At 42.0% G+C, this 25,579-nt stretch overlaps 1 protein-coding gene across 2 annotated transcripts in view; it reads left to right on the plus strand.

Moving 5' to 3' along the window:
• Positions 1–25,579, plus strand: part of LOC122813340 (biotin-dependent 3-methylcrotonyl-coenzyme A carboxylase beta1 subunit-like) — a 936,618-nt gene that overhangs the window by 837,413 nt on the left and 73,626 nt on the right. For both annotated transcript variants that reach the window (XM_044085603.1, XM_044085602.1), the window contains exon 11: positions 21,199–21,347. In XM_044085603.1, coding sequence (XP_043941538.1) covers positions 21,199–21,347 — 149 coding nt within the window. The remainder of the gene's footprint in view (positions 1–21,198; positions 21,348–25,579) is intronic.

Here is a 25,579-nt window from a genome sequence, read left to right on the forward strand (position 1 = left end):
CCTTCCAACATTGCTTCTGGAAGACTGTTCTTTTGTTGCCTCTTACTTCTGCCAGATGGTTGTCTTGAGTTACAGGCCCTTATGGCTTGTCCTCCTTTTTTTGATCTTTCACGAGGACAGTGTCTCCTTGCTCGCTAACACTTACTTAATGCCTAAAATGGTTAATGAACTATCACTTAATCACTCTGTTAGTCTGCCTACTTTTTTCCCTCTCTGCAAACTGAGAGTGAGAGGGTGCTGCATACTTTGGACATGTACAGGCAATGCAAGGTTTATTTGGATAAGACTAAGGCTATTAGAAAATCTGATCAGTTATTTGTTTCTTTTCATGCTAGATCTTTGGCACTTGCTGTGTCCAAGCAAGCTATTTCTTCTTGGATTTCTAAGGCTATTTTGTTTTGTTACACATTTCATGGCAAGAGTCTTCCCTCTTCAGTCAAGGCTCATTCTAATACAACTGTGGCTTCTTCTGGTGCTTTTTTCAAGGGCTTAAATGCTAATTCTGTTCTTAAAGCAGCCACCTGGACTTCTTTGCATACCTTTACCAGGCCCTACAAGTTGGATGGTATCTTTAGAGCTAGGCCTAGCTTTTCTAGTGCCATTCTTCATGGCTTTTTAGGGGACTGCAGTGCTCCTTCCTCTTCCTAGTTTCCTTTTGAGCTTTGGTACTCTGCCATATGTTGAGTACTTCAACAGTGAGCATAAGGACATAGTACAGTTGTGTAAAATCTTACCATAATTGTAGATGCCCTTGCCTTCACTAATGCAGTGTCCACTCCCTCCTTCCCTCCCCCTAGTACTTTGCCTTCCTAGATGTACAGATTGCCTCTTGCGTTCATTGGACTGGTGTTCCTACTGGGGCAATCATTTCTGACTAAGGTATGCCTGAATTATGCCCTACACTACTCAGGGGAGTGTTTGGGTGACGATTGGCATATCTTTAAATCAACAGTAGTCTTTGATAGACTGACCGGACATCGGACTTCAATGGCAGGGAATCCCATATGTTTTGAATACTGCAGCAGTGAAGGCAAGGACATCTACCGTTATGGTAAGGCTTTACAAAATTGTACTTTCTTCTGAATGCTAGATGGCATATTGAGTAGAATGTACTTCTCTTTGGGTTGCAGTTTCCTGTAACCTTTCCGTACCTAATGGATCACATTTTATGCAAATGACATAGTCATATTTGATTAGGACTGGAAGAGTCTTTTACCCAAAGTCCAAGTTCTTTAGATTGTGAGAGATCAGTTGTGCTCACTGCAAGTACTGCTTAATGTAAATTGGGTATAGCAAGAGCAAAGTACTTTGGGTATGTCATTAGGTGAGAGGTAGCAAAACACCAAAATAAAAAGTAGTAAATGTCTGAAGCTGGTCTTATGTAGTCACTAAACATCTGGTCAAGGCTTTCTGGGGCTTATGGGATACTGTATTAAATGTATTCCAAATTTCAAAGAACTGACATGTACCCTGATAATTATCATACAAGCAAAGGCAGATGTATGTGTTAACTGCATGAGACAGAAAAATAATTTCTAGTCTTAAAAGCTGTATTGTGCTTGTCATGTCATTTCGTTTGCCCCAGCTTTCTCCATACAATTTATAGTTCAAACTGATACCTATGAGGGAGTCCTTAGGGCTGTTCTTTCACAAGTTCAAGTTTAGGAAGAAGCTTTCAGTTTCTTTCTGTGATGGAAAGCTATTTCTCTCAATGATGTAAATATGCCACAATTGAAAAGGAATGTTGTTGTTGTTGTTGTGTCTTTCGGCTTTTCCCGGTTAGGGGTCGCCACAGTGGAACTCCGGTCCGCTAATGATTGGTAGTTGATTTTTACGTGCCGAGTTACCAGCCCTGATGCACAACCTTCAACGAAGGTACGCCCATTCACGCATGTCTCCACGCAGAAGACGCTGTAGCTGAGAATCGAACCGGACAGCGTCTTACTGTGAGGTGACAATGCTGTAGATGTTAAATGGAATGTTAATATCTTTTTTTTAATAATAAACACCTTTATTAAGTTATCACTTATGACATAGGCAATCATACATTTATATAAATGAAAACAAACCATATTAACATAATCTTAGTTGCAAGCATTATACATCACAAACCATATTGACATGATTTTAGTTGCAAACATTATACATCACTTATAATCTACCCAGTCATTGTCAGTCAGTTAAATCCTGCCTTCTTTTAAACCCCACCCAATTCTTCTCCTGTATGTATTGATGTTCATCGTGTTTCACTGTCGCAGTCATTACAATTGGGTTAACCTGCTGGCAGGCTACCCGCAGTCGGCCTGAGTTCCAAAGTCTAGGTTCGGCTTCGGTTGCTGTCGCCTCCTCCCTGATGTCAGTGCGCCAGGGGTATAAAAGATGCAGCCGACGCCATTTTCTTCAGTCTTTATTGCTGCGCAGTGCCTGAAGCAAAAGCAGTTTGCAAGTGCCGGTCGGCCGACTCCTGAGATTTTCAAATTCGAATTTCAGATCCGAAGTCTTCATTAAAGCTAAGTACCCCATTGGGGAAAGTTTTTTCTTGCTCCAGACCGATGTCAGAAAAAGTTAATAATTGTATTTCTTGTGGGAAGCAAATACCTCAACAGGATTTTCATTCTTACTGTATTCCTTGCCTAGGCCCTGACCACGACATTGCTAGTTGTCGGTTTTGTGCTAGATTTAACCAACGCACTATTAAGCATCGGTACGATTTTGCATTTCATTATTTTGGCTGAAGATTTAACTATATAATGCCGTCAGAGCAACCGACTACTGGAATTTATAAAAAGCGCAAAGAAAAGGACAGGCACCCGAGGTCCAAAACCAACGACGAGGCTTCCGCTAGGCCTGTCGCTGGTTCGCCAGTTCTCAGTGAGGCGCTTTCGCAGCCCCTGATGCCCGCTACCTCAGAGCCACAGGCCGCTTCTGACTCCCACGTGGAGCTGACCAGGCCGCTGGAAGCTCAAGGTGTTGGACAATCGGAAACTATTCCCTCACATGGGTCCGGAGCCGCTGAGCAGGCATTGGCTTCTTAGGGTGTTTTCAGGCCTACACAGTTATATGTAAAATCAACTTCAGCTTCAAAGGCAAAGTCTAAAGCAGCTCTAAAGACAAAGAAACAAGTACAGCATTCTCCTGGACAGGCCTCCCTGCCTAAAAAACAGATGCTTAAAATGGCCGAAGACCTAATTACTTTGATCAGGGGTTCACATCCCCCTCCTGATAAGAGGCCTAGGCAAGAGATAGAATATGCATCTTCAGATCAGGTTTCCATTTCCTCTGATTCCTCTTCTGACCAGGAATATTCTCTTCCTCCCTATGAGGATTCTGATGCTGAAGAATCTATTCCTTCAGCCTCTCCTCCTGAGGATTACTCTTTTGGGGAAACCCTGCATACTATGAGGGAGCATTTCCACTGGGAGAGCCAAGATTACTCAGAATCCAAGAAAAGGCTCAGACACTTCCTTTTATTACCTCAGCACAGGCCCCTTGCTATTCCTCCTGTTTTAGACATTGTAGATGATGTATTTTCAGAGTCTGGACTGTCTCCTGAATCTTTGCCACCAGCTCCTGTTAAGCCAGACAGATACTACAGGGTTCCTGATTCACATAAATTTCTTTATAAAAACCCTGCTGCAGACCCAGAAACAATCTCTCAGGGTCCTAAAGGGGTCAAGGCGTCCACTGCAAAAAACCCTATACCCTCTGATAGGGATTCAAGAGCCCTGGACAGATGGGGGGAAAAGATTTATACTTCTGCTACCTTGGCTGTAAGAGCTTTAAATTGTCAATTTCATATGCTTAAATATCAGCAATGTCTATTGTCACTGCTTAAACATAAAATGTTGACAAATTCAGAATGTGCAGAAAACAAAGAAATGCAGGAATTATTGCATGCAGCAGAACAAGTAGGAAAGCATACTTTGCAATGTGGTTTTGATTCTCTAGAGGCCTCTTGCAGGGCCGCTGTTACAGGTTCTGTCATTAGGAGACATGCCTGGTTAAAAGAACAGAATCTGCCAGATCATGTTAAAGCAAAATTATTAGATGCTCCATTACAACATGATACCTTGTTTGGTGTTAAAGCAGAAGAGGTTTTGAAGAAAATGGAGGACAAAGCTAAATCTATGCAAACAGTCAAGGATTTCTTACAGGTACAGCCTCTCAGATTTAGCAGGAACTGGCCTGCAAATAATTGGTCCTTTCCAGTGTCAGACAGGCCACAAAGAGGTAGATACAGGTGCCCCAGAGGCAGGTCACAGCCCCAAGACTCATACAGGCCTAAACAATGGGGTGCTTCCACCTCCAAAAGCAGAGAAGAAAAATCACAGCTATACAGGAAACAGTCTCAATGACTTCCCCCTGCCAGCACCAAGCACTTATCTTCTGGCAGCACCTTTTGGGGGGGGGGGGGGGGGGGACTAGCACTTTTTGCTCAAAATTGGCATATGATCACCCAGGACAAATGGGTCTTAAATATCGTATCCCAGGGCTACAGGTTCCATTTTCACACCCTGCCAAGGCCAAACAATATGTCAGACCTGCCACGCAATCAATGGGCAGAGGCACAAAAACAAGTTTCATCCCTCATGGACATGAGGGCCATTCAGCAAGTACCACAGCAAGAGCAGGGACAAGGATTTTACTCAAGGCTATTCTTGGTGCCCAGAAAGGACAAAACCTGGAGACCAATATTGGACCTTTCCATCCTGAACACATTCCTGGACATTCCAAAATTCAAAATGTTAACTCTGCAGCAACTCCTGCCCATGCTGGGCAAGAAGGCTTGGCTTGTGACTTTAGACCTAAAAGAGGCATACCTGCATGTCCCAATCAGACAATCATGCAGAAGATAACGCAGATTTATAGCTGGCTCAATGCATTACCATTTCTCTGCACTGACCTTTGGCTTATCTACTGTGCCCAAGGTCTTCACAAAGTGCCTGGCACCAGTAATTGCTTATTGCAGACAAAAAGGAATTCAAATATATCCTTATTTGGACGACTACCTTATTCAAGCAGAGAACAAGGACACTCTACTACAGCATCTGGCATTTGTAAAAACATTACTAGCAGGCCTAGGGTACACAGTAAATGAAAAGAAATCAAAACTCGTACCCTCTCAAGAGATAATATTCCTGGGTGCAAGCTTAAATACAACTGCCCAGGTGGCTTATCTCACGCCAGACAAACACAGACAACTGACTACTTATTTCAAAATGTTGGCAACAAAAACCCAGTTATCTGCAAGAAAAATTCTGCAGGCTTTGGGCTTCATGGCATCCTGCATTCTGCTAATTCCTTATGCAAGACTGCATATGAGGAAACTTCAGTGGTATCTAAAAAGTGTTTGGACTCAACATTGCCACAGCCTGGAAACAATAATTACTCTCATTCCCTGCCTGCAACAGGAGTTTCAATGGTGGGCAAAAGCCTGTCACCACAACACGAGGCAGCCATTCACCTTACCCACAGCCAGGCAGACATTGACAACAGATGCATCAGATTATGCCTGGGGGGCACATATGGCAGGAAGATGTATTCAGGGCGCACGGTCCGCAAATCATATGCATCTACATATAAATCAAAAAGAGATGCTAGCAGTTCAAAATGCCCTGACAGCCTTCAGGGATCTAATTCATCCAGGACAGTTACTAATAAAGACAGACAATACCACAGTCATGTGGTACATAAACAAGCAGGGGGGCACACATTCCTACCCCCTCTGCAGACTAGCCATGAACTTGTGGGACACAGCATTGACTTACCAAGTACATCTGCAAGCACAATTCCTGCCAGGAAAGATAAATACTCTGGCAGACGAATTAAGCAGAAACCTAATGGATCCCCACGAGTGGAAATTGGATCCACAAGTCTTCAGCATGATAACAAAGAACTGGGGATGCCCGGACATAGACCTATTTGCCTCTCCTCACAATTGCCAACTACAAAGATTCTGCACAAGGACTTATCACAAGCAAGAATGGAAAGTGGATGCTCTATCCTTCAGCTGGAAAAACCTAACAGTATATGCCTTTCCTCCTCTGCCTCTCCTCCCCAAGGTACTCCTCAAGGTCAGACAAGAGAAGCCAAACATGATTCTGATTGCCCCAGACTGGCCCCGCCAGCACTGGTACCCAATCCTAAAGAGCTTGTCCCAATGCCCAGCTTGGACGCTACATCAAATTCCTCACTTATTGACTCAACAAGACAGTCAGATACTGCACAGCCAACTCAGGACCCTAAACCTGGCAGCATGGCGGATAATGTAGCCATTCAAGACACACCTCTTTCTAAAGCAGTTATGGATGTTATTTTGGAGGCCAGGAGGCCTAGCACCAGAAAAATCTTATGCAGAAAAATGGAAGAGATTCTGTGCTTGGAACCAGGCACAAGGTATTGACACGATTGTTCCAAATATTCCGCAGAGTTTGCAATACTTAACTGAGATGCTGGATAAAGGCCTTTCCTTCTCATCCATTAAAATTCATGCCTCTGCCATTTCAACTCATTACAATACAGAACCACCTATTTTTTCCTATCCATTACTAAGGCAGTACCCCAGAGGGGCCAAAAACATAAGATCCCCAAGGAGAGCACCAATACCTACATGGGACCTCAACGATGTCTTGGAAAAACTTACACTGCCTTCCTTTAAGCCAGCCTCTGCAGCTGATATAAAATTCTTATCCTGGAAAACAGCTCTGCTCCTAGCAATAACCTCCGCTAGACGAGTCTCAGAGTTACAGGCACTCATGGCTGTGGAGCCTTTTATCATTTTCCATCCTGACAGGGTTTCTCTGAGGACAAACCCTACATTTATGCCTAAGGTAGTGACCAGTGTGGCCCTTAACCAAACAATTCACTTGCCAACTTTTTACCCAAACCCACAGAATAAAGGTGAGAGACTTCTGCATTCTTTGGACATTCACAGACAGCTACGCTTCTACTTGGACAGAACCAAAGCTTTCAGAAAGACTGAACAACTTCTAGTAGCTTATGCTGCAGAATCACAAGGAAAGCCTGTCTCAAAGCAGACTATTTCAAAGTGGATAGGCCACTGCATTCGTTTCTGCTATTCACAGCATGGCAAATCAGTGCCTAAGGGCATTAGGCCACATTCCACCAGAACAGCAGCCACTTAAGCAGCCTTCCTCAGAGGAGTACCAACCAAAGACATCTTAGAGGCTGCAACTTGGAGTTCAGTGCATACTTTTACAAAGCACTATCACTTACCTCTCTATTCTAAATCCAGGGCAGGCCTTGCCACTGCAGTTCTGCAGGGCCTTTTAGCCTCTCCTAATCCTATTTAGCACCAGCCTCCTTACCATAGCTTTGGGATTCAACCCAATTGTAATGACTGCAACAGTGAAACACGAAGAACATAGTACAGTTGTGTACACATACCATAAATGTAGATGTTCGAGTGTATTCACTGTTGCAGTCCGGGTTACCCACCCGCCATCCCCCTTTTCTATAACTTCTCTTTCCTTCACTATATTCTAAAGCCTTTGTGGTGTATTTGCTTTTAGATGAAGGTAAAGTTTATGTTGCTAAAAGTGCATTTACATATATTTCTGTTTATTTGTATATTTATATATATTTTTGCTCCCCATTTGGGGGGCATCTGACATCTGGGGCAAGAAAAACTGAATAACATGGCGTCGGCTGCATGTTTTATACCCCTGATGACCTGATGTCATGGAAGAGGAGACAGCAACCGACGCAGGACCCAAGACTTTGTTATTCAGGCCAACTGAAGGCAACCTGCCAGCAGATTACCCAAATGTAATGACTGCAACAGTGAAAACACTTGAACATCTACATTTATGGTAAGTGTACACAACTGTACTTTTTGTTCATTGGGATGACCAGGTTTAGATCCCTGGAGCCTGTGGCACTGAGGGATTGGTATTTCTTTGTGCAGCATGTCCAACAGCTCTGGGTTTGACATGGCCTTGTATGTTAAGCAGAGATCGCCTCTGAGTACGCGATATGCGACAGAGTATAGTTGGAGTTTTTTTAGACGGTCAGCATAGGACATCTGCTTTAGGCTTGTGATTCTTTTATGGAGGTATTTTTGTGGCCTTTCCAGTTGTTGCAGATGTCTTGTAAGGTACATACTAAATGGGGGGTTGTACTCTATAATGGGTCTAATGAGGGATGAGTACAGTGGGGCAATGACCTCCTTTTTTTCCTGGATGAAAAGCCCTTAGTGATGAGGTGTGCCACATAGAAGGATTTCCTGACTGTTGTGGCGATGTGGTTATTGAAGGTGAGACCACTGTCCACCTGTGTCCCTAAGTCCCTTATCACACTTTCGGTGTTTAGTGTGCTGCCAATTATGTGGTAATTCATGGGTACATGTTTTTTTCCCAAAGGGGATACCTATACATTTCTTGGCATTGAGCTTGAGCCCATGGCTCTGGCACCAAGCATCTGTTTCTGTAAGGCCCTTTTGTAGAATATCCACATCATTAGGGGATGCAATAATGGCTCCCAGTTTGCAATCATCTGCGAACTTTGTTAGCTAGAGTCCCTTAGTGCTGGCCTGTACTTCAGAGAAGTAGATGCCAAACAAGAGCGGTCCCAGGACTGAACCCTGAGGTACTCCACTTGTCACTTGTCTGGAGCTGGATTTTGAGTCGGCTAGTTTTACAGTGTGAGTTCTATCAGTAAACTGGTTGGCAACCCATCGAGTGACGTAGGGATTAATGCCCAGCTTGGTAAGTTTGTCTATGATTCCAGAGTGGGGGATGGTGTCGAAGGCCTTGACGAGGTCCTTAAATGTGTAGTTCTGAAATACCCCTTCATATCAGTTAATCCCAATCTGCCTTGTTCTATTGGAAGAATCAGTTTATCCCACTTGACTCTTGCCATCTTCCCCTCCCAGATAAAATCCTTCAGCTCTTTATTAATTGCTATCCACAACTTCTCCACGGGTTGATAAAAGTATGCGTGACCTGTGTATAAGACTAAAGGGATTAAAAACATTTTAACTGCTTGTATCTTACTATCCATATCCAAACAACAGAGCTTCCACTTTCTCAGTTTTTGTATTATCTTTTGTTTAGTCTTTTTCCACATATCCTTAGCTGCCACACCGGAATCATTTTAAACAATACTTCAAAGTGCTTCATTTTATAATGTCCTTATAAATATGGGTATTGCTGGACCAATTGGTGTGTGAGTACATAATTTACAGCTATTACCTTTGTTTTACCGTCATTAATTTTGTATCCCAAAAAGATTTAAAACTGTCTCAAAATGTTCCACAATACTGTGTCCTTTTCTGGTTTTATCAAGTATAAAATATCATCATGTGCAAATAGAGCCAGCTTCTCTTGACTACCATAACAATTATATCCTTGAAATTCTGAGAACCTTCTTTTCTTTGCAAATGGTTCTAAATATAATGCAAATAACAAAGGGGAAAGAAGACACCCATGTCTGATTCCTCTGCTCAAGTAGAAATTATTAGAGAAGAACCTACCCACTTTAATTTTCACCTCCAATCCCTCATATATCCTCCTACTCAACCTTATAATTTTATCAGGAAATGCAAATGCTTCCTTTGTCTTGCTCATAAAGTCCCAACTTACTCTGTCAAATGCTTTCTCTGCCTCCCTCTGGATCATCAATGTTCATGCCTTAAGCTCTTATTTGTTATACAGATCATTCCTTTTGGTGACCAACCATACATCCACTGATGTGGTTTTACCAGCATAAAGACAAAATGACAACCTAACTGGTTAGCCTTTTTCCTTAACCTTTCCATTTGACTGTGTGCCATCAGAAAGGACCTCTGCAAAGAAGTGCTGATGGCCTTTCTAGGGAACATTTCTTGACCGCTACAGTCTTTTTTCACAGAGCTTAGAATGAGATGGCCATGTAATGGTCCAGTAGCTTTTGTGGCCCTGTGTTTTAAAATCTATATGACCAGGGTTACCAAATTGTTTTTATTCTTTAAAAGGTTAACATGAAAGGTGGTTTCTTCATTTAGAATGCATGGAGATCAAGCAAATCCTTTAAAATGGGATGTGGTGAATACGTTTAGTAATAGAGAGCCTGATCAGAGAGCAAATGTCCTGGTGTGTGTCTTTCTCCTGTACCAAAAACCTAAGATTTTGCTAAACTAAAAGAGGCCTTTCCTGACTTGCTGAATACAAGACCTACAAAGGAAACCTGTTTCTTCTCAGAAGAGGAAAGAAAGTACTTAATCTGCAAATGGTCAGGAAACTCTGGAGGTTTGTTTGAGCTTATTCTGCTTGCCAAGTACTGAAAGGAACTGCTTTATTACTGAGTCCAGGCGTAGCATTAACCATTTCATGCTATTGAAAGTAATCAGGAGAATTTTGTGGGATTAACTTGTGGACTAAGAAACCCTCATAAATTGTAATCGGGTTGAGGAGTGCCTGTTTTTGTGTGTGACACTGCAGCAGGAAACAGTGTTTTTATGAACAGGCTGAAGTAACCATTCTGAATTTATTTTTCTCTTGTGTTTAACCAAGCCGAACTGTTATAAACTGGGTTTGTTCTTTCTTACTGACCACATCAGAATGAGTACCTGTTTTTAATGGTATAAACTTGTCATTTGGGTACATTTCCTTAAGGAAATGGACATCAGCTGTGCTATAATATTAAGCACTGACAGGCCTTTATTGTATGGTTTCTGATAAAGCACACGCACCATTTTATTATATCCTCTGCATTCTGTGTGTGTCCTGACAAAAATAAGATCTCCAGCAGCAGTGGTGATCCCACAAACACACAAATGTGTGTATATACAAATGTGTGTGTGTGTGTGTGTGTGTGTGTGTGTGTGTGTGTATATATATATATATATATATATATATATATATATATATATATATATATATATGGGTTCACTACATATGACCGAAAGTTCATATGACCGAAGCCCATTTGACTGAGACCAAATGACCGAAGGTTCATTTGACCGAAAAACCATATGACCGAAAACTCATTTGACCGAAAAACAGCACTGGCAGGTATATGCCCTGTTCCCTACTGTAGTGCAACCCTGGAGTGAGAATATAAAGTTAAGGGGGTGTGGGGGGCGTAGCCCGCCACATTTTGCAACCAGTTGTTACTGATGTTGTATGTTTTAATGCATTTTTAATGGATACACATGTATATAATAGTGCATAAACTGCAATTATGTGGGGGGCTATGGCCCCCACACACCCCCAATGTGGGGGGCTGTGCCCCCCACAGCCCCCCCTAACAATATATTCTAACTGCAGGGTCGTACTACAGTGGGGAACAGGGCATATATCTGCCAGTGCTGTTTTTCGGTCAAATGAGTTTTCGGTCATATGGGTTTTTGGTCAAATGAACTTTCGGTCATTTGGTCTCAGTCAAATGGGCTTCGGTCATATGAACTTTCGGTCATATGTAGTGAACCCATATATATACGTGTGTGTATTATACTCATATGTGTATATATATATATATATATATATATATATATATATATATAATATTGCATGTATAAATATATATATAGGCCATATATATATATACATATGAGTATATATATATATAAGTATATATATATACTCATATGTATATATATATATATATATATATATATATATATATATATATATATATATATATATATATATATATAATATTGCATGTATAAAATAAACCACCTAAAAACATGTCAGCACTATTCCAGTTATATTCACCTTTATTTGAAATCCATTAAGATCTGCAGACCATGGTTTCACTCAAATAAGCTTTTTCAGTGCATCATCTGATCTTATAGGTTCATAGGTTCATACTAGGCTATCTGCCCGAGCCTAGCCCATAGTTTTGTGGCTTATGCCACCCCTTTAGTATGGGGAACTATACCCATTATTTTGCTGTGCCTCTGTCGAGCAGTGACACTGAGGTAATCCCTGGGGTATATCTGCGATCTCCCATCCATTGGTCAAGATTTCTCTTGAACAAGGCCAGCGAGGTGCTCTGCCTCACATATACCGGGATTTTATTCCACAGCATAGGGAGTCTTTGGGTGATGAATCTATCCCTCCAGCACGTCCTATTAATAGCCGTGTCGAGGTTTAAGTCTCCCGCCCTTGTGGCTCTGACGGATCTAGATTTTTTGAGGTGAAGCATATTCATCAAATCTGGGTTTGACATGGCCTTGTATGTTAGGCAAAGGTCACCTCTGAGCAAGCGGTGGCGACTGAATAGAGCTGGAGTTCTTTCAGTCGGGCAGCATAGGACAGATGTTTGAGACCCTTTATCCTTTTGGTGAGGAACTTTTGTGGCCTCTCCAGCTGCTGCAAGTGTCGGGTCAGATACATTCCGAATGGGGCATTGTACTCAATCATTGGTCTGATGAGTGATGAGTATAGGGAGACTATGACCTCCCTTGATCTAGATGAGAATCCCTTCATGATAAGGTGGGCAATGTAGAAGGTCTTCCTAACTACTTTAGCTACATGGGTGTCGAATGACAGACTACTATCAACCCCAGGTCCCTGATAACTTCTTCTGTGCTCAGTGGATTGCCACCTATTTGGTAGCTAGGGGTAACCTTGTTTTTCCCGAAGGGTATGACTATGCATTTTTTGGCATTTAACTTTAGGCCATGGCTCTGGCACCAGTTATCCGTTTCTGTGAGACCCTTCTGAAGGATATCTGTGTCAGATGTGTTTTCTACTATGGCGCCCAGTTTGCAGTCATCTGCAAACTTTGTCAGCCATAACCCTCCTGTGTTTGCTTGTACTTGGAAAAGTAGATGCCAAACAAGAGTGGGCCCAGGACTGAGCCCTGTGGTACACCACTTGTGACAGGCTTTGAGTCTGACATGGCGCCAGCAACTCTGACCCTGTGGGTTCTGTCACTCAGCCAGTTTGCAACCCATCTTGTGATGTATGGGTTAACATTTAAGCTGATGAGTTTTTCAATGATACCCGAGTGGGGTATTGTATCGAAGGCCTTCGCCAGATCGAGGTAGGCTGTATGGACTGCCTTTCCCTCATCAATGGCTTTGGTGACTGTTTGAAAAAGTCAACCAAGTTTAGAAGGCATGATCTGCCTTTGACAAAGCCAAACTGGGATGGATCCAAAGTCTGCAAATTCCCTATGTCTTTATTTATGAGGTCCATTATGATCCTCTCCATGGCTTTGCAGATAAGGCTTGTCAAGCTAATGGGCGGTAATTTCCATGGTCGGTGGAGGCACCGCCTTTGTGAAGTGGGACCACAGTTGCAGTGCGCCACTCCTGGAGTGCGTATCCAGAGGTAAGACTATGATTAAACAGCTGTCCTAGCTGTGGGTTTAATTCCTCGTTGAGTTCGTGGAGCACACAGCCGGGGACACCATCAGGTCCCATGGATGCTGTGTTTTTTGCTTTGGAGAGAGCAGTTCTCACTTGGGCGTTGGAGATGTTTGGGGGGGCTGCAATCGCTTGGTATAGATATCTCTCCTTTTGGGGGGGGGAGAAGTTTGCACTGAACCTGTCAGCCAGTATGTTGGCAATGTCTGTAGGATCAGTAATCTTCACATCATTTTGAACTAGTTCTGAGCATATCTGGTTTCCTCCCAGGTTTCTAACATAGCTAAAGAAGGCCTTATGATTGTCTTTTGAGTCTTTAGCTATTTTTCTCTCAAAATTTGCTTTGGATGATTTTATGAGAGCTCTTAGTTTTTTACTTATAGTGATCAAGGGTGTCTTACCTTTTAAGGATTTTGCTCTATCTTGTAGTAGCTTCCTCCTTTTGTTGTAGAGTTTGTTTATGGCTGGGGTCCACCAGACTGGACACTTGCCTTTGGTACAAAGAGTCTTTGTTTTGCTTGGGATTGCCTTATCCATGCAGTCCTGCAGGTTCTGGTAGAAGGCATTTGTAAGTGATTCAGCGGCTTGAGTACTGTTTTCCACCGGGGCTCGGGGGCCTTAAAGGAGACCACACTAGTCTTTAGAAGTGTGAAGTCGGCTTTCGAGAATTTCTTTACTGTGGTCTTTTTTATTTCAGGTGGGGGTGGGATGAGGACCTCCAGCGAGATTAGTTTGTGATCTGATCTCACCAGTGAGGGGTATACTTCCGGTGTTGAACATTGTGCTCCCATGTTCGTGATGATGAGATCAAGTATGTTTTCTCCTCTTGTGGGGATGGTGACTAGTTGTTCCATGGCATTTGAGTTTATGAATTCCAGGAACTTTTGGGCTAGGGTGTTTGGGCTTGAGTAGTGTTCCCAGTCTATATTAGGGTAATTGAAGTCACCTAGTATGATGGTGTTTGGTGATATATTTATCCCCTCTAGTGTTTTCAGGAAGGCCATGTGAGGTTCCTGAGTTTGTGAGGGTGGCCTGTAACATGCTACAATTTGCAGAGCAGTCTTGCCTATGGTTAATTGCACCTGGATGGTCTCCGATGCATCGTGCATTGCCACCAGTCTTGAGGTGTGGGTGTCCTTGATGAATATGGATACCCCCCCCTCCTTTCTTGGTATTGTCCGGATTTTGGGGCCGGAACGCATGATAAGAGGTAAAACCTGATAGTGCTGGGGCGCTCTCAGGAGCCTTGAACCAGGTTTCTGTCACTGCACAGACATCGATGTTCTCCATACTGAGAAGGGCCTCGAAAGTGCGTGCATTTTGAGATTTAGACTTCTGGCATTGAGCAGCATTACCCTTAGTTTTTTTTCCTTTTTGTGTTCTAGGGTGGTAGGTTTAGAATTTGAGCCTTGCCTAAAAGGCACTATGGGGTGGCAAGAGCCTTTGCCAATATCCGAATCCCAGGGTGACAGGTGCAAGCCGTCCCTTGCGCAGCGTGGCTTGTCCAGCATGTCATCCCAGGCAGACAGACATTGGATCCCCTTTGAATGACACCAGAGTTTAAGCCAATTGTTAAAGCTGATCATCTTATCTCTGTATTGTGGCATCATTCTTGGTGAAGGTAGGATACTGCTCAAGGTCAGGGTCATACCTGCCTGGGCTACATAATCAGAGAGCTCCTCAATGTCTCTTTTCATGTAGTCCAAGGAGGTACGTCTCAGGTCATTTACACCAGCGTGGACAATGACTGAGTCGTATTTGTACCTGCTGTTGAGAGACCTGAGTGCTTGCGTTATGTGGCGGATTCTAGCGCCCGACAGGCAGCTTACTGTGACCTTCTCCTTACTCGGAGAAGTAATATCAAAGGTTATATCAAACTGAGAAGTGTTTAAATGCCTTCACCAAAAGGATTCACCAAATGAAAAAGCATAGAAATGTCATGTGACCCATGTGAACATATATTTAAGGGATCTGTATGAAATTCACGTAAATCTTACATAAATTGATTAAATGTCTCCTTACAGTGTTCTAAACATTATAAAACAGACATATTCCAATGACCTTTTTGAAAATAATAATCAAAAAATGGCTTGTTAATGACTGGGAGGTACAGTGATGCAAGGTGTTTAATGTGCATGTGTTTAATTAGTATGGAACAAGAATTGTGGCAGGACTATCCATCTGGTTGATTCTAGATGTCATCACTGAAGTGAACCCCGACCCCATGTGGAAAATGGGGAAAAAGGAGATGTGGATGGATGAATTGAAACCATCAACTTGAAGTTAAAATACTGATCAAGTAATGAGATGTTGCTGACATCTAGTGCGTAAAATGTAATAACACTGAGAATGAATTAAGCAAAAACAGGAGGTGGAGGTACTTGGGAAGGGGAAAGAAAAAGTATTATTTAGAAGGAAAAATCAACACTTGTACTCAGTGGAGTAAATACAAATATATCTCTTCTCAGTATTTATTATTGTAGCATCAAATATTTTTTTAAATACAAAGAGTGGGTATGTGGGTGTGATATATATATATATATATATATATATATATATTAGATATATAAACACACACACACACACACACCATATAAGCTAATTAAATATGGTCATTTAGACCAGGAGTCCAAGTGAATAAATTGTCTTCAGATTTAGAATCTATATTTTTTTCTTTTTTATCCAAAACGAGATGTTTCCTTGACTCTGTTAATTCCACCCCTTCAAAGCGTCAGCACCTATAAAAGTAAAAATGGCATTAGTATATTCAACCTTATATCTACGTATGGCATTTCTTTCTGTTTTTTTGTTTATGTCACAATTGTGTAAAGATATACATGTTTAAATCAGTTTGACATTTAGCCCACATAAAATGCTCTGCATTGGGAATATCACCAACCCATGTTGTTTGAAAGATAGCTCAGAGAACAAATTTTACAGATTTTTGAAGTATTGACCAAACTAAAAAATTGACAATGTACACAATATACACAAAGAAAGCTTCACACAGGAGCCTTGGCAGTAAGGCTAGACTGAGTAGGTATGAATTTGTACATTTTGAAACCAGATAGATGTTGTTCCAGTGACTTTCCCTTTCCATAAAAAAAAAAAATAACAATAGGTTTAGAGAGAATTTCCCTATAAAAAGTCAGCATTAGTGAGTATATGCCAACATTAAGTATTTTTTTTTTCAATTTAAAGGTGCTAGATTCACATGTAGTCTGAGCTCTTATATTTTGCGCAGTGTTTATCTTGCCCTGTTCTGATTTATATTGAAGTGTCTGGGATTCAGGCAGTCCCTTAATTTCTTAGTGGCTTGAGTGATAGGGGCCTTCCTGCTGATTATATATACTGACTCTTAGATCATAAAATCCCCTGGGTAAACTACACTACACCAAATAGAATTCCTGGTGCAGTGGTGCAGGGGCAGTGTTTTTAGTGGTATGGGAGGGGAGGTTGTTGATCTAGATCTCTGTACAGTGAGGATAAGGGAATGTTCCCTTTTCCTCACTGTAGAGCGATCACGGAGTTAGTATGTATTAGTAATGGGGGTGTGGGGGGCACTGCCCCCCCTTGCATTAGTGAGTTTAGTTTGTTTTTTTTATTCTTCGGTGTAGTGTAGTTTCAGGAAAGTGCATTTTCGGATCAATGCACTTTTGCGAAACTGGACACGCAAAACTAAGTTTCACTAAAGTGTAATTTCGATGGGTCCAAGAAAACCCATATATATATATATATATATATATATATATATATATATATATATATATGTATATATGTATATCCCAAGAAGGATTTCATGTGCATGTTTCTTTTCAATTTTTAAAAGATGTTTTCTTGTTTTCACAGTCATATGTTTAAGGAGGAAGGGCAAGATTCAGCAGGTCAGAGTCCCTATAAAGTAATTACCTTTGATCCAACAAATCTCCAAGCAGCATTAAGAGTTTGAAACAGTACATTCATTTGCACATTAATGAATCAAGGCTTAGTTTCACTTTTAACCTCCAGTACATTTTCACAGTGGGATTTTATACATTTTATTTCATATATATTTTACTGAAAAGGCAAGTATAATGCAGCTTATGTTATTTGTATTGTTTAAACAATTATTTACAATCAAGTGTTTTTTGGTTTTTTTATTTTATTTTTTTTTTAATTTGGAAATACAGCAATATTTCTACAGCCAATTATAACTAATTCACAGATACCATAACAGCTAAAGTACTTTCTGCTTTCATTTATAGCAGGGTCAGTAAAGGTTTGCATTCGCAGTATGTGTAATATTCAGTCAGTGTATTTGACCACTGAATCTTAAGACTATAGACTAAAACTATATTATGTCATGATTTGCACAGCTTCCAGTTGTAATCCCATGGGCTATGGGTAATTAGGGGCAGCAAATGTGCCTATATATGATGCCATGTGTGATGATTGGATGTACTGTCAGCCATGCCAGGAGAAATACGGCAGTGGATTTGTAACCTATGCCAGCCCAGCTTGGTGGAATTTTGTAAATAATTATATGTCATTTGTATATCAGACTGATTTGTACAGATGCTTGTGTTGAAAATGTATTTGTGAGGTTTGTTTGTGTGAAAATGTATCGGGCAGCCACGGTGGTGCAGCGGTTAGCGTTGCTGCCTCACAGCAAGAGGTTCTCTGGTTCGATCCTCGGCTGGGGTTCCTTCTGTGCGGAGTCTGCATGTCCTCCCTGTGGTTGCGTGGGTTTCCTCCGGTTTCCTCCCACATCCCAAAGATAAGCTGTAGGTGGATTGGATACTCTAAATTGGCCCTAGGTGTGAGTGTGTGCATGTGTGTGCCTTCTGTGGAAGTTTCGGCGCCGGGCTGGCAACTCGACACTGTAAAACTCCACTGCCAATCATGAGCGGACAGGTGATCCGCTGTGGCGACCCCTAACCGGGAAAAGCCGAAAGAAGAAGAAGTTTGTGTGAAAATGTATCAACAGTGTGCCCTACTAAAAGGAAAATGAATGTATATGCATTATTGTAACTGTTTAAGTGTATACATTGTAACAGCATATACTGGAAGTGAAGAGGTTTGATCTTAATCCACCTGACTTTGAAAAATATTCTTGAAGTTAAATTACTTTATCGGTTAAGCCATAAAGATGTTATCCGACAGTTTTGAATGAGCCAGAGACTCAATGTATATGCTAGAAAATAGGTTGTAACTCCTGTAGGAAGAGTAGAAGTGTTTTATGACTTCCTGGAGATCTGAGCAAAGCTCTATCTGTGTATGGTAATGGGTCTACTTTATTTGCCCGAACTTCAATTTGCCCGAGACCAAATGATCGAAATTTCATTTGACCGACAAGTATTATTGGCAAGAAAATGGGATATGCCCCCTTCCCCACTGTAGTGCGACCCTGGAGTTAGAATATATAGTTAGGGGTGGTATATTGTTTAGTTTTGCTTGAATATTGCTTAGTACAACAGAAGTAAGTTGGGGGCTTCGCCCCCCACACCCCCCCTAACTATATATTCTAACTCCAGGGTCGCACTACAGTGGGGAAGGAGGCATATCCCATTTTCATGCCAATAATACTTGTCGGTCAAATGGGGTCGGGCAATTGGAAGTTCGGGCAAATGAAGTAGACCCATGGTAACACATAGATGCTAAAATCCTTTTTAAGCTTCTAATGTTGGTGATTTCATGGGAAACAGTCAGATGATCAGATGTGTGTGATGTCAGTCTGTAAGCCCAAAATAATGTTTAGATATTAGTAGGAGTTTTCTCTCAGCATTCTGTATTCTGTCTTGGATCTGACAACATGGACCACTCACCCACAACATCTTGCCTTGCGGTAGTAAGTAACTTAACTAGGGAAAGTAATTCTCTTTAGATTAGTCAGGAAAATATAGTGAGATTAGAAGTGCTGTCTAACTGTGTGACTCTTTCCAGCTGTGTTATTTTCAGTATTCATGTGACTGGAACTCTGGTGTTTACTGTAAATAGATATTTAGTATTTTCATGTTCTTTTATTATTTATTGTTAAATATATTTAAACTACTCATTGTGGCTGGTCCTTTTAGAAACATATTTAAATTTTGAGAGTATTTGCACATATTTGTTTGGTGTTAACTCTGGCCACTCCTGAAAGCTTTGCTGTTTGGTCAGCATTACCATTTGTATTAATATTAACTTTATTCAGTATAATTGGGTACCCTTTTAAGAGCCTTATAGTAACTGACTGGTGCCAGTGAAACTACCTTATAGCCTAGACAAAGTTGATAGAGCAGGCAATCTATGCCAGCCTTTCCCTGGTGTGTGTGTGTGTGTGTGTGTGTGTGTGTGTGTGTGTGTGTGTGTGTGTGTGTGTGTGTGTGTGTGTGTGTGTGTGTGTGTGTGTGTATCAGCTACTTGGGACAGGGACACATAGCTCTGGTTTCACAGAGAGGGTGCTGGAGGACTTGGCTTGGACACTCAGCTGAGGACCTAACCATACAGCTGTACCAGTGGGGAGTCTTATTGAGGACCTGGAGGGAGACAGGCAGAGAGATCCAGGTCCCAGACTGAGTGTGTTCCCTGTGTGCTCATAAGGGAAATTGTGCTTGATGCAGAGAGGTATGCATCTAGAAATACTGAGTGTATCTATTTGTATTCCAAGTCCTCTTCAAGCGAAATCTTGATGAATGGATGGGAAACAAAATTTTCTCCCCAGGACCACTCCATTGGCTCTACTTGATAGAGGCACTGAGAATTAATGACAGGCAGCACAATGCCAGGGCACTTCTATGGGCTAGGCTTGTAAAGGCCCCAGGGCTATTAGCCTAGTACACACCTATGAATCCTTTCCAGTGTCAGTGGTGGGGATTCAGGCTCCTTGATTACTGGCCCAGCATAGAGATGTCACACCTTGATCTGATCAGCTGTCAAAGTCTACAGCAGCATGTCTCAGTACTCTACATTCAAGAAAAAGACCAAAGCACTCTGTACCCCTTTTGGACTTGTCAGGTAGCAACCAAGAGTCTATATGTCTCTGTCATGCAGAAAAAAGGAAGACAACAGTTAAGGAATAACAACAAGACTCTAGTTTTTGTCCAAACTTTTGTTAGGTAGTTGTGCTGTCCTGTTTTGTTAATTCTCTGGTACACATTTCACACCCCTAGTTACAAATTTCCAAGGAAGCTATAATGTTTTATTTAGTTACGCATGCCAAATAAGAAGCAATTGCAGTAAATGTTTTGTTTAGATCGGTTTATTTTTTCAGGGACATGTCCTGTAAAGAGCTTCTCCTGTGATTTAGATTAGTGTTAGGCTGTTTATGACCCTGAAGGTGTTAAGGATGAGTTTTGGGAAGAGGGCATTCAGTCTGTCATATGAGAATAGTTTAAGGAGAAAGATGCCTGGAGTTAACTGTAGAACAAATTACAATTGCAGTGAAGAATGATAGACTTGGTCTTGGTTAAAATTTCTACATGTATAGTACACAAATTGAAATGTTGCCTTAAGCGTGTAATTGGATATCTTGATGTCAATGTCTTTAGCTTTAGGTTAGAGAGTAATTGTTTGTTTTTATGTATCACATTCCTCACCCAGAAATACCTTTCATTTTACACAACTTTTGTCAAAAATATTTCACATTTTGTTGTACTTTTTTAATAAAACATTTGAACATTGTCAGTTAAAACTATATAGGGACCAATTGAGAACAGACTTTTCAGTTTTAAGAACTAAGTGAATATTACTTTAGATTATTTAAAGGTCTGCTTGGCAATGACTATTACAGTCATATAAGAGAAGCATCACAAGTGAATGTGAAAGGCTGAATTCTGAAAAATGTTGCTCGACTTTAGCTAATAATAGCATACAGTTTTGCTTTTTTCCTCTTCCATTTGACTGTCTGCATTTTTTTGTAGTGCGGAAGATCATTCAGTCCCAGCTTTCTTTTCTTGTGGCCAAATGCAAGAACTGCCATTATGGATCCAAGTCATTCTGCAGAGTACCTACAGATGGACGAGAATGATATTCCCCGTAGTGAGACAGAAATAAGACAACTAAGGAAACAGTAAGTACTGAGGAAATATAACACACACTGTTTCATAAATATTATTGCCTTGCCCCTTCATTTTTCACTGGCTATTCACCAGTGTGATTTATGTAAGCATATAAATGTAGTAAAAGGACAGAATAATTGTGCCGTGATCTGACAGGTGTATATTCCACAAGTCCATTTTGTGGTCTGCACTCAGCTGCTGTTGCCAATTAGTTTACTTTTCAGTTGACTGTATTCCTGCATGCCCCTTGATAATTTCAGTCTTAACAGACCATAGTCTTCGGTGATAATATTCCTTAGGATAATATAGTACTGGGAGGGTACAATTTAACTGTATCGTTTAGGCAGCATGCTGACTCAGTGATTAAGATCTCTGATTCACAACTCCTAGATCTGACATTAATTTCTGAACTTCTATTCACTGTTTGTGCACTTAGCAAGTTATCCATCTGTCTACATGAACTCTGTCTGGTAACTGTAGTTTCCTGTCACCTCCCCAAAATATACTTGTTGATTCAGTATGTTAAGCTGTCCATACAATTTCCTTTGTGACGTCGGTTATGGCTTAAAAAGGTCTGAAAACCATTTTATTTTCTCACTTCAGTTAAACCAGTGGGATAGTTGAGATCCTATTTAAGCAAAAGTTTCTAAGTTGGGTACTATTTTGGATATCACTTAGAGGCGATCAGTTTTTATGTCAGTATAATGCAATGGTTTTAGTTTTTGTTTTGGCTTACTTCTTGGTTGATGTTACTTTTTTTACATTGCATGTTTCTATGTGTTGCATGCTTTCTTTCTGATGTGTATTTATTTATTTAGTTAACTGGGGAGATGCAGCTGGGATAGGAATTAGTCTGTCTTCAGTGGAGGCCTGTGGAGAAAAGCTCCGAAGTACACTAACATTGTTTGTCATACACACAGTAATAAATTACAGTAGATGATCATTGACAGAAGTTGACAGTTACATTTGTACAGTTTTGCAGTAAAAATAGTTTGAAATGGAAAGTATGTACCACCTTTATATGCTTGAAGGTAATTATGACAGATTAAAGAACTAGAGTTTTAAATGATTACTAATAATTCATATACCTTTATGAGAAAAATTATGTTATACAGTACTTTGAAATAACATTGATAGTTTTTTGGTAGCAGTAGTACTGGAATAGAACAGAATGTGCATACATTGTACAATCATAGATAAGAAATGCTTAAAGTTATATCAACATTTATATATATATATATATATATATATATATATATATATATATATATATATACAAATATAGAAATGATTGCATTATGCAGTTGTTTGAATAAGAGAAATAGTTTTCAGCATTAGCAGAAAGTGGCATTGCAGATTGTTGATAGCAAGAATGGGTTAAAGTATGAAGTAATGCAAAAGGTATAATGCTGCTTCTATGCAGGGGAAGTACAGGAGCATAGCTATGAGTTGTTAAAGTGCTGTTTTACTAGGGTCTTGAATCTATTTGGGTGATTTTCTTGTCTAATGCTATTAGAAATAAAGTCCCAGATTTTAGCCATGTAGTTTGAGTAAAGAGATTGTGGTAATGGTCAGGATTTACCCACAGAGTGTAGAGACCTTTTTGAGAAGTAAGGATGTTAAGTTGTCAATCTCGCCTTCATTCTTGCTTGATGGGTTCGGAGCCGATCCTCGGCACTTGCTAAGCTCGAGAGTCACTTTTACCAGCTCGAGGCAGCCCCATATCCCATGATGCAAGGCGGTAAGTACCCAGATCTCGTTTGCCGCTTCGCTGATGAGGTCCTCCTTTTACCAGCTCCTGGTAAGTGATTTGCTACTTTGCTATTTTAGCCCCTTTTAACAAAAAAACCCTTAATTGTTAGTTTTATATCAGTTTTAAACCTTTTCTGACAGAATTTCTCTGTCTCTTCTTATTTTTTTTAGTCAGACTTTCACCCATCCCATCCCCCCCCCCTGTTAGGGTGTGTGTGTGTGTTTACTAGTTATACCTTTTGGTATATTTAATTTAATTTCTTTGACTGGTGTGTGTGTCTGTGTGTTGTTACACCATGTCTAAAGAAAGGGTCTCAGGCTTTAAGAAGTGTGACTCGTGCTGTCAGAAAATGTCTCTGACAGACGGTCACACTTCTTGCCTGTACTGTCTGGGGCCTCTTCACCTGCAGGACTCCTGTGCTATATGTCATTCTTTCAGCCAGAGAGTCCTGCAGGAAAGAAGAAATAAGCTGATTTTGAGGGGCCTTCTTAAGCCGGAGGGCTCTCCGGCTAAGTCGGCTCCATCCAAGACTTCTAAGTCTTCCAAGGCCCAGGCTTCTGTGTCCAAGCCTGTGGCCTCGGCTCCGACTCATTCAGAGTCGAGATCGGCTCCGGCTGGAGCCGATTCTGGGTTAACTAAACCTTCGGCACCGATGGCTATCGGTGCCGATTGTGGTTCGACCACTTCGGTGTCGGCTCCAATCGGTTCCGACCACCATGTGGCTCAGGCATCGGTGTCGGCTCCAATCGGCTCCGACACCGTTACTTTTGTGGCTGTATCGGCTCCGGCTGGAGCCGATGCATCGAAGCTACCTGTCAGCTCCGATAAGTTGTCGGCTCCGACAGGTTCAATAGTTTCATCGGTTCCGATGGCTCCTTCGAGGAAGAGGTCTAGGTCTCCTTCCTTGGAGCCGATACTTTCGGCTCCGGCTTCACCTCTCCTCTCGGAACGGAGCCATCGGAGCCTATCTTCAAGGTCATCCAGGCTTTCTGACCATGATTTAGAGAGATTGGTCAGTAGATTACTTAAGTCACAGGCACTGGCCCAAATGTTACATAGTCCGTCTCAACAGACGGCTATTGGTCCACACCCCATTGCAGTTCCTCCTTCAACTCTACCCCAGAGCTTGGAGTTGGAGTCTTCGGGAATGGTCACTGCTACGGCTGAGGGACAGATACCCCCTTCTGTTCCTTCAGCCTCTACTCTTATCTCCTCTTCAAGACCTTCCTTAGAGGGATTCGGTGGCCGGGCTTCCATGGTCTCCTCCGAGGGGGTGAGTGGCATCGGACCCTTGTCCGAACCCGCTCTTCCCCTTGGAGCCTTGGTGAGCTCTGCTCCGACATCTGCCTCGGAGGCTTCCCTTTCGGTGGTCCCTGGAGTTCCTAGCTGTTCGGAACGGGTTCTCTCGGACCTTCCTGGGAGGGGAGCATTCGAGGTGATGAAGAGTGTGCTGGCCACGGGTATCAGCCAGCAGTCTGTTCCCTTAGCTCCTCCCTCTATAGTGCCTGTTGACATCTCTGCCACTTCTCTTGCTACAGGACCCAGAGATCCTCCGCCTCAGGTTTCCCCATTGGGAATATCCCCCTCTTCCGAGGATTCTCCTGATGTTTCGGGTGATCCTCCTAGGAAGAGGACCTGTAAGAGGAAACATGTAGACTCCCCGAGTCTATCACTTCAGATCCTGACTTAGATGAGTCAGAGGGATCCCCAAGATCCCCCTCTGAGGGTGTCTCCTTCTCAGACATCCTAGAACTCCTTAGACAGAGGGGAAACTGGCCCACCAATAATCCCTCTGAGGATGAGTCAGTATACCTGGAGGCGTTTGGATCTCAGCCCTCCACCTCCTGGGTGTCTCCGCCTTCGACCCCCTTATGCAGGTTATTGCCCGAAAGGCGTGGGCTGCTCCTGACTCTGTAGAGCCAGTCCCTAGGAGGCCTTCAAAATTTATTACTGCCCCGTGTGATAAGCAATTCCTCACTAAGGGTGTCCCGCTGATGCCATGGTGGTGGCTGCTGCCACCAAGAAGGAACTTGCAGATCCTTCCGTGCCGTCCATCCTCCTAATAAGGACTCTAGGACCATGGATAGGTGCGGTGGCGGATGTTTTCCTCAGCGACCTTTGCTATGCGTTCGCTGAATTACCTATGTCACTTCACCAGACTCCAAAGGGATATCCTTAAGGAGCTAGGTGATGTTGTACAGGATCCTACAGCTGCAGGGGCTCAGGAAAAATTGCTTCGCAGCTAGGAACCCTTAATTCCATTGCAAACTCCTCCATGCGGCTAATATCATATGCTGCTGATGGAGAGTAGGGCCGCAGGTACAGGTGTGGCTCTTAGACGCCAAGCCTGGATGCGGCTATGTGATTTTGCAGATCCCTTTAAGGCGTCCTTCACAAATTCTCCCTTTGATGGGTCAGCTTTGTTTGGCCCTCAAGTGAAGGAAACTTTGACCAGGTGTGAGCAGGACGGCAAGACTCTTTCTGCCGTAG

This window comes from Protopterus annectens, chromosome 10.part0 (genome assembly GCF_019279795.1).
Source record: "Protopterus annectens isolate FY-2018-M chromosome 10.part0, PAN1.0, whole genome shotgun sequence".
Classification (NCBI taxonomy): domain Eukaryota; kingdom Metazoa; phylum Chordata; order Ceratodontiformes; family Protopteridae; genus Protopterus; species Protopterus annectens.